Genomic DNA, 13,592 nt, shown 5'->3' with positions numbered 1-13,592 from the left:
ATACGGCCCAGGATTGAAATGTGCACACAAATAGGCCTAGTCATTAACTTTGCTCCCTCGCACAAATTACACATTTATTTTGGCCTTGTCTCTTCTTCTCCCCTACATATTCAGAAATCAAAGGTTAGTAGAGAGAAAACCATAGATTTTAAACGGTTAGCCCTTACTGCAGGTGAGTAATCCTGTAGATTCCCCAGCATGACGTGTAGCTCTAGGAACTGGACGAGCAAGAGTGTTGGCCTCCTGTAGTTTGGTAACACTTCATTTGAAGGCAGCATTTCATCTGCTCAGTTAGCCATCAGTAACGATGGTGATGGACGTCACTGTGTGAAAACAGCTCCATTTATTGGCATCGTTACTGACGAGCTATTGAGTCACAAGAAAATGATGCTGTAAAATAGTGTTATCACTACATTGTCACTTGTTTCCGTTTAGCAGTATAAGGATAATAGCACCTCGTTTATTTCAGCTTTCTTCATAACTGACTGAAAATAAACAGACGAGAAACACGAGTAAAAAAAAAAAAAAAAAAGATTAATTATTTGAGCTATTCACGTCCAACCTTTCAGACATTTGTGGAAATGTTTGAGAAAGGTCTGACTGACAGTTCTTTGTTTGAACTAACACTCATATCCAGGCCGATGTGCATTTTAACCTGCATCTCACAAATCTAACATCTCTGTAAAGACTAACATCTACAAGTGTCAGAGCATCTCTGAAGTGAGACAACTACAAAGGGATGGGCCAGTCTTATAAAGAGCAGCATATCCTTAACCCGCTGCATGCTGCACAAGGTAACACACTGTAACACGCTACAGTGTGTTAAATGACTTGACTCAACATAAAGTTTATGTGACTTCATTTACATGCTATTTTAATTTTGATTCAAACCTCCGTGTCATCTTCCACTCCTATTTTTAAAAAGGCACACACCAAATGTAACTTCCCTTTCATATTTACCTTCCACATCTCTTTGCACGCTCAACGGCAAAAAATAAGATGGGTTCAACAATAAAATAAAAAGAAAGGACATTATATGAAGTTAAAAACAGCGGCAAGACATCCCAAAGATGAACCAGATCAGAAACATGACCGGTATAAAGTTAGCGAAGGAGATCAATTAAATTATATTATAAGCAATAGTCATTTTCTATATGTATATATATAAACAAGTTATTCTGTGACAATGAAGATTATTCTATTGTATTAATGCTGATCAAGATAGAGTTTTGCAGCAACAAACAGCTGCTCAGACTTTGTAATTTCACAGAAGGCTTTGCTAATTTCAGCAATGCAATGCCAAATATTTGGCAGTAAATTGGACAGCTTTCTATTATGCCTGTCACATATTCAGTGCAGTACAAAAATACTTGAAAATACAGTATTATATATATACAGTATATGGTATATATAAAGTATACCAAGAAAGAACTGAGCTGTTGACCTAATAAAATCCTATCAGGCAAGACTGGGAAGTTCATTCATAAAAAAGAGAGAGACAGAAAGTGTTGTTTGTAGAGCTGTTTACAAAAATGTGAAGCAACGCCGTGCATTTATCCCAACTTTTTAAAACATATATTCAAAATGAACATATATTGATTTAAAAGTGAATCCCTAGTGGTTTATTTATTACTTCATTGTTTGTGTCCTCTGAATTCCTGGTGGATAGACCCATGAGAAATCCTGCAGAACCTATTAATGCTGCTCTTTAAAGCAAAAAAACTGTTTTTTTTTTGTTTTGTTTTTTTATAATATTACTGCTGCTGCCCTGCAATCATTAACATGCACCCTCAGATATGATCTCAAGAGATTCAGGCCACTATGCCCATCCCTTTGTGTGACATGTCCTGAGGAACACACAAATCTAGACCAGCATTGCAAGAAAATGTGAAAAAAAAAACAGAAAAGGTAAGTTTAAATGAGATCTGATCGTCCCAAGGCCACAAAACCCTGATTATTACAGTTCATGTGTGGTTCCTCAGCACATGTTGCAAACACCAACACATGCTTCATGTTCTCACATGTTTTACCTGGTATCTGGTGCCATTAGGGAGCACAAACAGCAGGATGACACTCCGGAAGTGGACGTGTGGGAGATCCTGAAGAACGCCCGGCCAGACGAATATGAAAAAATCGCCTTCATGTACGGCATCACGGACCTGAGAGGTCTGCTGAAGAGGATGAAGAAGATTCCAAAGGAGGAGAAGAAGAGTGCAGGTAGATAAATTAGATTTTGTACTGCAGTAAATCTTGGCCTAAGATTAAAACTTGAACTTAATGTTACTGACCGCTACTGTGACTTTAAGCTTTTGCAAAGAAGCTGGATCCGGCGTATCAAGTGGATAAAGGGTCAAAAATCCGCTTGGTGGTTGATCTGGCCGACCCCACAGTTGATCTAAAGTGGTACAAGAATGGACAGGAAATCAGGCCCACTCCCAAGTATGTAACCATATTATGATTGCTTTAAAATTATTTGTCTTATTGCTGCACAAATGTAAAACATTTTATATTTAAAAAATTGAAAATGATTTTATTTGTGCACAATAAGGACCGTTAAGGTGTTGGACGTGAAGATGGGGCATCCCAGTTCTAAATGTCTTCACTGTCTCAATGAATTAGGTTGTCATATGACCAGTTAAAGTCCATAAATGCACTGGGTGATGTACGCTGTTGTCTTAAATTTCCATTAACTGTTGTTTATGTCCTGCTCTACACAGGAAAAAGGTGGTACCTCCTTCACAGGTCTTTAACCAAATGTGGCTTTGGAAGAGTTCTAGCAAATACAAAAATCACAGCATTCAAATATTTTTAACAGTCCCCATAATTAATCAAGCATTTGGACTTTTATTTGTTAGTAAATCTCAGTGATAAAAAAAACTCAAGTAAAAGGTTGGATGAATATTACAAAGTACAATAAAGTAAATCACAACCTTTTCCTAAAACTTATCAAGTAGCTTCGGTTCTTAAATCTAATGAGGAAAATGACTTTCATCTTGATACCCGAACCTGATCAAATACTGGGTTTGAGAGGAACAGGAAGGAGGAACAGATACACAATGGCAGGTCAAGAATCACATGTTAAGATAGAAATAATATCAAATGAAAACTATTCAATTTTAGCAATTCATTTAAGAAAATGAGGTTAATTTGTCCTCCAGTCTAAATCTATAGCAGCATAACAATCCAACCCTAAATATAGGATTTATCAAAAAGGAAAGTCTTAATCCCAGTCTTAAAACTGGACAATGTGTCAGCCTCATGGACAGAAACTGGAAGTTGGTTCCACAAGAGAGGAGCCTGATAACTGAAAGATCTTCCTCCCATTCTGCTTTTGAAAACTCTAGGAACCACAAGTAAACCTGCAATCTGAGAGCGAAGTGCTCTGTTAGGAAAATATAGAACAATAAGATCTGTAATATAAGATGGAGCTAGGTTGTTGAGAGCTTTGTAGGAATACTTTTGTATTCTAAAAGTTCTCTTTGTGCATTCACTACAGCAAAGTGTGTAAAGTTTGACACCATGTAGGTGAAATGGGCCTAGTTTTTCATTTTTAAACAATAGTTTCATTTTCATATTAGCCCTTTTGGTGCTGGTGAGTTAAGACAAAAGCTCTTTAAAAAGTATATACAATCATTGGCATATTTCTTTAATAGAAGAGTTGTGTTTAAGGTAACAAAATATATTATTTTAATGTAAAATGTCTTCTTTAGAACTAAAAAAAAGGCTTACAAAGTTGTAGCGCTACAATTAAGTCAGAACTAAGTCAAGCCATGTGAGGTTAAAGCCATCTGGGAGGATATTGCTGTTTTCTGGTTCTGATCTCCTTTATCATTTTCTCCAGGGCTACCCTTCTATGACAACTTCTTTCAAATGCATCGTTCCTATAACTCTTTTCTTTTTATTTAACACTGTTTACCAACCACAAACTCTACCCCTCCAGGCATGATGTCTCTCTGTCTTTGTCTATCTGTCTGTCATATCTTGGTGCTCCTCCCTGTCATAATTACTTCCTGTGATCCGGCCCTATTCTGGCTCCGCCGCTGACCTTTAGTCAAAGGAAGTAAGTTCATTCGTCTCATCGGCTCTCCATTACTCATGTCATAGTTTTGGTGTGAGCCTAATGCATCTATATGTGTAGTTTGACCCCTGACTTTCTGCAGCCGAGTTTAAAACATGCTAAATAAAAATAATAATAATTTTGTTCAGATTATTGATCAGTAGATCTTAAGGATTATGTTCATTTTTTACATACATTACCTTTTAATGTGTCTAATTCATAGCAAAGGATTATTGTGCATATCTATAGGTTGCCAAAATGTTTTTAAATCACTGATGCAACCAACTGACTCCCTTTTAAAAGGTATATTTTTGAGCATAAGGGCACACAAAGGATAATGGTCATCAGCAACTGCACCTCCAATGATGATGCAGCCTACTCCGTGGTTGCAGGAGAAGAGAAATGCACAACAGAGCTGTTCGTTAAAGGTAATTTAACTGAGCCCTTTGCTTTTTATGCTGACGTGAGCGTTCTGTCCTGAAATATCCTGTGTCTGTTTCCTCCTTCACGTTTCACCTTTCAGAGTTACCGGTTAAGATTGTTAAAGACATTGAGCCCGTAAAGACCACTGTGAATGAGAGGATTGAACTGGAGTGTGAGGTGTCAGAAGAAGGAGCTCAAGTTAAATGGTAAGAAAACATTTAATGCTTTAAAATATGCTATGATGCTGTAAAGAAAGTTGTTTTTGTCAAATCAAAAGAGTACTAAAGAATGTCCAGTGTGAACCAACCTGAGCTGCTACGCTTCAACACCTTTGAAATATTGGAAAAATGGAAATTAAAATATACAACTCGTCTCATCGATCTACTGAGATCCAATTTAACTCATCCATGTTTATTATCTAAAAGTTGAAAACTCAAAATAATTACTAACACCTACTAAAATACTTGTTTTTTTTACATTTTTGGACTAAACACTTGTTCGTTGGGGACATACCTCTTCTATTTTGAAGTTTTATGCTCTCGCAGAAAAGTAAAACGTTAAGATTTTCTTTTTGTAACATTTTGCTCCTGATACAAGAACTGTAGATGATTGACTGAGAGGATACTTAATTTTTAATCCAAAAAATATATTTGAAAGCGTTTGAAAATTGTATTCGATTTCTATGATTAATTTCCCCTCCACCAAAAGGTTGAACTTCCAAAGTCACGTAGAGTGAAGAAAAGTTAAAAACCCAATTAAATTAAGTATTAACCCTTAAATACACTCTTAAAATGCTATTTTAAGACTTAAAAAAAAAAAAAAACATTGTCAAATACTTTGTGCTATCTAAAATGACTTGTCAGGATGAAGAATGGTGTCGAGGTTCCAACAGGAGTTCGCTCAAGATACCGAATTAAGAGTGAGGGAACCAAACACTACCTGGTCATTGATGATGCCTCCAGAGACGACACCGGGACTTATTCAGTCATGGCCAGCGGGGGCACATCAGAGGCTCGTGTTCAAGTTGACTGTACGTTCAACCTTCTCTTTGTCTATTTCGCCCCACAATGATCACTTTTTTCCCCAACAAGAAAAAATCCATTCTGTTCAAAATCTGTACTTTTTTTTTTTTTAGTGAAACCACTGAAAATTTACCAGGACCTGCAGGATATGACAGTGTTGCTGGGAAAACCCATAAAGCTCCACTGTGAGATATTTCCTGGTAATGTACCAGGCCGTTGGTACAGGAATGGTCAGCTGATCCAGCCTAGCGATCGACTCAACATAATACACAGGAATAAGTACGTACCCTATCCTAAAGTAATTTAAAACAAAACTTTTTTTAAACATTAATTAACATAATATTTTTGTTTGTTTTTAAGGATTCACCGACTGGAAATTGAGACAAGCTCCCTCCATGATGCAGGAGATTACACGTTTGTGCCTGAGGGTTACTCACAGAGCCTTTCTGCCAAAGTCCACATCATTGGTACACAAAAACAAATGACGTACTTCATATCTTTCTAGGAACTTTCAGTCTTTCCATCACCTAAAGAGAGAAATCTGTATTTTCCTGCAGACCCTCCAAAAGTTCTCCTGGATAGCTTGAACTTTCCAGACAACACAGTCACAGTTGTGGCTGGAAACAAACTTCGATTAGAGATCCCCATCAGTGGAGAACCAGCACCCAGAGTGGTGTGGACAAAAGGAGAAAGGGTGAGATCCTTTCTAATTTTGTTTTATAGAGTCTCTCAAGTTTAATATTTTAAGTAAATAGTTGAAAATCCGTTTCAGGTGATTCTTGATTCAGGCCATCGTGTTCGAGCTGAAACGTACGGTGACCAGACAAGCCTGACAATTGAAGTCACGGAGCGGGAGGACACGGGCAACTACAAAATTGTTTTGCAGAATGAGGCCGGCGAGGCCACAGCCAGCGTTAAAATCAAGGTTGTTGGTAAGAGAACGAATGTAAAAACAAAACCGTAGATTTATTCCCTTGAATATATAATCTGATTATGTTGTTTGCAGACATTCCTGACCCTCCTGATGCTCCTCTGGTCCCAGAAGTCGGTGGCGACTGGTGTTTTATGACATGGGAACCACCCAAGTATGATGGAGCTTCACCCATTTTAGGTAATCAGAACATCATGGCCGTCATTCAGCCTGATCGCACACAAAGATGCTAAATGATCAGCTTTCTGTTGGTTCTCCGAAGGCTATTTCATTGAGAGAAAAAAGAAACAGAGCTCCAGATGGATGAGGCTGAACTTTGATCTGATCAAAGAAACTTCGTTTGAACCCAAGAAGATGATTGAAGGAGTGCCATACGAAGTGCGGATTTTTGCAGTCAATGCCATTGGCGTGTCCAAACCCAGCGAACCATCCAAAGCCTTTACTCCGCTTGGTGAGGGTCTCCTTAGCAGCATAAACAATGACCCAGCAGAGATTAACACTGACATGCAGTTACAGTTGATCTAACAACAATTTTATAATTATTTTCAAAGAGGGGTCATGTGATAATGCATGCTTAATGTGCCCTTGTTACCCCTGCAACACAGCTGTCCCCTCCCTATACAACATTCCCAGCATTCTGACTTTGACCTCCAGTGAACATGAAAGAGTTTTCAAGAATATCAAATATGTCTTTAGAATGGCTGCCAAATCATCTGCGGATTATAAGTTTAGGTATAGATTTAGGAGCTCATGCTAATCAAAGCATGAATTATGATTCAGAACAAAGGAAAAGACTAATGAGATCTGGCAAGGAGACAGGTGACAAACCAGCAAGACACAGACGTCCCAGTGAGCAATTCAGGGATGACAGTCACAAGACACCTGTCCTGGGCCAAATTTAGTCTAAACGTAAAGGTTTTGTAGAACTCTAGACCTAGTTGTAAATGTTTGATAAATAATTGATTTTAACCACACTTTAACATGGATGGGCAAAAAAAAACAAACCATTGTACAAGTTGGGTTAAAACCCAAGATCTCTACTTTCATGTCACATAACCAGAACAGTGGCAAATGAAAACCAGGTCAGAGGTTTTGAGATGATGAGGTCATAAATCTACATTTTTCAATCAGTGTTAAAATTCCAGGAAGTGTTTTTTGGTATTTTGACCATTTTTGTAATTTTAAGATGTGCATCTTACTGTTTTTGTTGTCCAGTATTAAAAAAAAGTAGGTAGTAAACACAAATGAACCTAGTGTAAATTTTTAAGTTTAGCCAAAGTTACTTGAGACTAAATTAGGTCTACGACGCAATTCAGCTTTGAAACATTGACCTTTCTGCTCAAAGGGGCTTCTCGTGCATTCATTACAAAATGGGATTTTTACTGTGACTTAGTTCTTTAATACCTATTTTTTTATTTAGCTGTGACCAGTGAACCCACTATGCTGGTTGTGGATGATGTCACTGACACTACGGTGACTGTAAAGTGGCGTCCTCCAGAAACCATTGGCGCTGCTGGGCTCGACGGATACTTAGTGGAGTACTGCATTGAAGGAAGTAAGTCAAACTTCACTTTTCCAATAAACTCCACAGGAAATTGGGACTTGCATAGCGTGGAGATCAAGTAGATATGAAACACTGGAAACTGTTATGTAAGCTAAATCATTTTTCTCAAACAGCCGAGGACTGGGTGGTATCCAACAAGGAGCTGACAGAGAAAACCAAGTACACCATCACCGGACTAACTCCTGGATGTAAAATTTTAGTCAGAGTCAAAGCTGTGAATAAAGCCGGAGCCAGTTCTCCAAGGTCTCTGCAGCACTCTGTTCTGGTCAAAGAGGTTGTCGGTAAGTTCTGGGAAGCTTCGTTTCAAAGTAGAAATAATGTCCACATAGTTTGTTTTTTTTAACAATTCATCCTTAAATAAAATCACGTGATGTAATTCTCATGCAGAACCACCCAAGATTCGAGTCCCAAGACACCTGAAACAGACATACACACGAAGAGTTGGTGAAGCGGTTAACCTCGTGGTGCCTTTCCAGGTAAATCTCCAAACTCCTTAAATGTTGCACATCTCTGAGCAGAAACTTCATTTTTGTTGCTCTGTCTGCAGGGCAAACCCCGACCGAAGGTCACCTGGCTCAAGGAGGGCAAGCCCGTAGAACCGTCTCACGTTAGCATCCGCAACACCGACTGTGACAGTATCATATTTATCCGTAAAGCAGAGCGCAGCCACTCTGCAAAGTATGAGATGATGGTGCAGGTTGAAAACTATGCAGACACTGCAGTTATTGACATACAAATTGTAGGTGAGTGAATGCACCATGCTCCGAAACAAGAATAACACAATAATATGAGTAGTGTTAGACATTTTTTTCATTATTATTATTTTAGATCTACCCGGCCCTCCTCTGTCTGTGACTGTTGAAGATGTCTGGGGAGGAAATGTAGCTTTAGTATGGACACCCCCGAAAGACAGCGGAAACGCTCCAATAACAGGCTACACCATTCAAAAGGCAGACAAGAAGACAATGGTGAAAAACAGACTTTGAAAAATAAAAAATAGCAGTACTATTCAAAACTGAATGATTATTATTTTTTACTATTTACCTTGCTTTTCAGGAATGGTACACATGTATCGAGCACTACCATCGCACCTGTATCACCATCACAGAACTGGTGGTTGGGAACGAGTACTTCTTCAGGGTCTTTTCAGAGAATATGTGTGGTCTGAGCGAAACTGCTACCCAAACTAAAAAGAGCGCTCTCATCGTCAAAGAAGGTACAACAGCGTCAAGGAACTGTGAAATGGCATTATGATTAATAATAAATGAAAAGTTGTGGACAAGAAAATAAATATGACTATGAAATAAATATTAGCAAAAGAAATATGGTAACTGGCAATGAGGCTTGATAAAATAAAAATAGGATTTTACAAGTGGGAGGATAATCGTCTTTCGCTGCTTATTTTTTTATTTCAATGCCATATTTACACTGCCTGGTCAAAAAAAAAAAAGTCGCCACCTGGATTTAACTAAGCAAATAGGTTTGAGCCTCCTATTGGATAATTACTGCATGGGTGATTATCTTTCAGCTGGAAACAAGTTATTTAACCCCAACTGGTGCAATGAGTTGCTTCTCATTTCTTTAACAACCATGTTGAAAGACACATAGCGTGGTCGTGGAAAAGATGTCAGTCTGTTTGAGAAGGATCAAATCATTGGCATCAAGCAGAGAAAACATCTAAGGAGTTTGCAGAAACTACTAAAATTGGGTTAAGAACTGTCCAACGCATTATTAAAAACTGGAAGGATCCATCGTCTTGGAGGAAAAAATGTGGCCGGAAAAAAATCCTGAATGATCGTGATCGGCGATCAATTAAACGTTTGGTGAAATCAAATTGAAGAAAAACAACAGTAGCACTCGGGACTGTTTAATAGTGAAAGTAAGAGCATTTCCACACACACAGTGCAAAGGGAGCTCAAGGGATTGGGCCTGAACAGCTGCGTAATCTTAAGAAAACCACTAATCAGTGAGGCTAACTGGAAAAAAAGGCTTCAATTTGCTAGGGAGCATAAAGATTGGACTCTGGAGCAATGGAAGACGGTCATGTGGTCTGATGAGTCCAGATTTACCCTGTTCCAGAGTGATGGGTGCATCAGAGGCAGGTGAAGTGATGCACCCATCATGCCTAGTGCCTCGTCATCAATGCAAGATCTTGGTGAAAAATTAATTCAACACTAGATGGAAATAGATCTTGTGACATTGCAGAAGCTTATTGAAATAATGCCACATGCCACAGTGAATGCATGATGTAAACAAAGCTAAAAAACGGTCCAACAAAACATTTTTTTTTGGTGGCGACTTTGTTGGGGGGGGCCAGGCAGTGTATTTATTTCTTAAACATATTTATTTTTAAAAAATCAGTTCTTAATGTCCAATTAATTGGTAGGAAAATGTGTGATTGTCTATAAAAATGTTTTTTTTTTTATTAATTTGCTTTTAAGAAACCAGGAAAGCTTCCTGAACTTTTATTACTTATGGGAGTAAATGTTTCCAACCCAAAAACTTTAGAGGAAAGCAGTAATGTCTGCATAGTTGTTTTCCTAACTACATTTTCCATAGCTGCTGTCTCAAAGGTAAATGGTAAATGGACTGTACTTATCTAGCGCCTATCGATCTAATCAAGATACTCAAAGCGTTTTACACTACAATTTGTGCCCTCATTTACCCATTCATACAGCACTCTACTAGATCTATACAAAGAATAATAAATGTTTTGGATCACATTCATACACCGATGAGACACACATTGGAGACAATGAGGGGTTCAGCGTCTTGCCCAGGGACACTTTGGCATGTGACTGCTGGTGGAATCGAACCTCCAACTCTTGCATTGGAGGACAACAGCTCTTACTACTCAGCTACAGCCGCCCCCAAGGTCCTGTCAGTAATCATTTCCACCCTGAAGTGAGCTAGATTACAGGGTTCTGGGCATGACTGACTGGCCCTTAAATGGTGGTGTCTTGGTCTTGAATCATAATGTATAAAAAAACATTAACTATCCCTCATCACATAGAAGGTTCACCTCATGACACTGCTCAGCCACCATTTCATGCGCAACCCCACTCTTTTACCCTTCCCTCAACAGGATTGCAGGTGAAAAACCCCGAGTACAACGATCGTGACTTCAAGGAGGCGCCCAAGTTCACGCAGCCACTTATCAACACTTTTGCTGTCGCCGGCTACAACACTACTCTGAACTGTAGCGTTCGCGCCAACCCAAGGGTAGGTAGAAGAATGACAGGCAAAGGTTGTGTATGCAGTTGTAAACCAGAATGATCTTGAGAATAATTCATATACCCATTAGCTGTATCATGATGCTGCTGACGTGTCATTGCCTTCTTGCAGCCCAAAGTGATCTGGATGAAGAATAAGATCACCATCTTAGATGACCCACGTTATCGTATGTTCAGCAACCAAGGAGTCTGCTCTCTGGAGATCAGGAAGCCCAGTCCATACGATGGTGGCATGTACACCTGCAAGGCCATCAACGACTTGGGAGAGGCCCAAGTGGACTGCAAGTTGGAGGTCAAAGGTCAGTATGGACCAGAACATGTGCCCGTTATATCTCTGGGCCTGGTTTACCAAGTTTTACTTGGTCTTAACGAGAAAAATAAAATGTAACACTTTAAGATTTTTGCCTCCTTACACTGAAAAGACAAGCCAGTCACCCCTACACGAACGTCTTTTTGTAATGACTAAAGAGGCAGATTTCATTACGGGAAACCAAATCCAGTGAGTTTTCACAGAAGCCGACCGAAGGAACGATACAAGAGGGGGACATGTAAGTATCTTGAATGAGTTGCACCAGGTCTTCATAAATTAATTATCAAATGTATTATTTAATATTGTCTAAATTTACTGTAGTTTATGATGATTTTAATACTGAATTGGCAAACTAAAACTCAAATATATATTTTACAAAATTTTTACATGACAATGATTTTGAACATAGATAAAAAATCTAGTCATGCTTACATAAAAAGGTCCATGGTTATTAGCATGTTTTTTTCCTTCATTTTAATTTTATTTTTGTATAGTGCCACATGTGCAAGCTATTTTCTTTTATATTTTTTACCTCTGACCATATAAAGGTTATAGTTAAAGCTTTGTTGATTTAATTCCTAATGCGTAACATTTAACAAACATAAATTGTTAAATGGCATGCAAAGAATGGGATGTAATGGTTTAATGATAATTTATTGATCATTGGGGTTTGTTTCTCTCCTGAACCTGTTGCCTCAATGATACAACCACAGATAAGAGGAGGAAAATCGATGGATGGATGGATGAATGCATGGATGGATGGATGAAGGATGGATGGAAATAAAAATTTTGAGATTACAGCCATTTTAAGATGGCAGCAATCAACTTAGGTACAACTCAGACTAGCTGTTAGCGCATCAACACAGAATTATCCTGAAATCTTTCAAAGAGCTATTCACAACAGGTAAGATACTGTTTATTACTTTTTTTGCAGAACCGTTCTTTAAAAGATCCAAACTGTCACTTTGAGTGAACATAATTTATTACTACAAATAAAGTTTAAAAAAATCCTTAGGCCAAAAAAGTCAAAAATGTTCAAGACTATGTTCTCCTTCCTGTAGACTAGATGGACCACACAGCTAGTTTTGTGGTTTGCCAAAACCAAAAAAGCTGCTTTTTGATCATTTTTAATCTTATTTGTTAATAATATATATATTTTTGTAATTTAATAAATTAAAAATCATGAACATCTGGTGCAACTGGTTCTGGATTATGAAACAGTAGCATAATTATGATGCACGTGCAGTGCACATCATACTTAGCCACACTTATTCAAGGTTGTTTCTCCCCTCTGTCCCCGCACATCTGTATCCAATCCTGTCCATCTAGCCATCCTGTTCATCATCACAGCGCACACCCTTGGTGCACACACCTTGTGATGTTCTTGTGTTTTAGTCCTTAATATCTTCATCCTAGTATCCTCAGTTTTCAGCTATTCAGTTAACTCTTCATATAAAGAGTTCAGTAATCACTCAGTAGTATTCCCTGGTGCACACATATAACTCCATGTAAACATTTTGTTAACCCCTCTTCTCTTCTCTCCCCCAGTCCCAACTCAAGAATTGTGAATGTATGTTCTCATGTAAGACAAGGTAAGCTTTCATATGGTTTCAGCATATGAAGCTTATGTCACTCATCTTTCGGCCAGCCTGTGCAACCTTGTCTCTCTTGAGCTTTTCTTCCTCATTAGTGCAAAACCAGTAAATAACATTTCATGCTTGCATGCTAACTTTGCCAGCTAAAATCCCTGACTCATGTGAAAAAAAAAAAAACTCAGGCCTAAATTCACCGAAAGATTGCTCCTCTTATGTCGGAGCAAATAAGCATCCGTCTAATTCACAAAGCCCGCACCAATAGAGTTCTGTGCTTTAATCAGAACTGCCAAACACAACAGCATCTCTCGGCGCTGATACAGTTTGCTCATATTGAAAGAGTACACGAGCAGCTCGTATTTATATACACAAAGACCAGGGCTGAAATATTATCATCTCTTTGTGCTTCGTCCTTTTCCTGGTGTTCAGGAAAAGAAATAATGAAAGAGGAACAATCTAT

The 13,592-nt window shown here is 38.4% G+C and overlaps 1 protein-coding gene across 1 annotated transcript in view; it reads left to right on the top strand.

Annotated features, from left to right (window-relative positions):
- Positions 1–13,592, top strand: part of mybpc1 (myosin binding protein C1) — a 31,271-nt gene that overhangs the window by 15,127 nt on the left and 2,552 nt on the right. The window contains exons 11-31 of the mRNA XM_037695737.1: positions 115–123; positions 2,051–2,217; positions 2,307–2,439; positions 4,052–4,060; positions 4,361–4,485; positions 4,581–4,686; positions 5,344–5,510; positions 5,616–5,781; positions 5,863–5,969; positions 6,060–6,196; positions 6,275–6,434; positions 6,509–6,613; positions 6,696–6,884; positions 7,854–7,988; positions 8,111–8,278; positions 8,385–8,473; positions 8,545–8,740; positions 8,826–8,965; positions 9,054–9,213; positions 11,083–11,219; positions 11,343–11,529. Of these exons, the coding sequence (XP_037551665.1) occupies positions 115–123; positions 2,051–2,217; positions 2,307–2,439; positions 4,052–4,060; positions 4,361–4,485; positions 4,581–4,686; positions 5,344–5,510; positions 5,616–5,781; positions 5,863–5,969; positions 6,060–6,196; positions 6,275–6,434; positions 6,509–6,613; positions 6,696–6,884; positions 7,854–7,988; positions 8,111–8,278; positions 8,385–8,473; positions 8,545–8,740; positions 8,826–8,965; positions 9,054–9,213; positions 11,083–11,219; positions 11,343–11,529 (2,792 nt within the window). The remainder of the gene's footprint in view (positions 1–114; positions 124–2,050; positions 2,218–2,306; positions 2,440–4,051; positions 4,061–4,360; positions 4,486–4,580; positions 4,687–5,343; positions 5,511–5,615; positions 5,782–5,862; positions 5,970–6,059; positions 6,197–6,274; positions 6,435–6,508; positions 6,614–6,695; positions 6,885–7,853; positions 7,989–8,110; positions 8,279–8,384; positions 8,474–8,544; positions 8,741–8,825; positions 8,966–9,053; positions 9,214–11,082; positions 11,220–11,342; positions 11,530–13,592) is intronic.

Source organism: Nematolebias whitei, chromosome 22, assembly GCF_014905685.2.
Source record: "Nematolebias whitei isolate Nwh7 chromosome 22, NemWhi1, whole genome shotgun sequence".
In the NCBI taxonomy this organism is placed as follows: Eukaryota; Metazoa; Chordata; class Actinopteri; order Cyprinodontiformes; family Rivulidae; genus Nematolebias; species Nematolebias whitei.
Note: the sequence above shows the minus strand (reverse complement) of the source record. Positions and strands in the feature narration are given on the sequence as shown.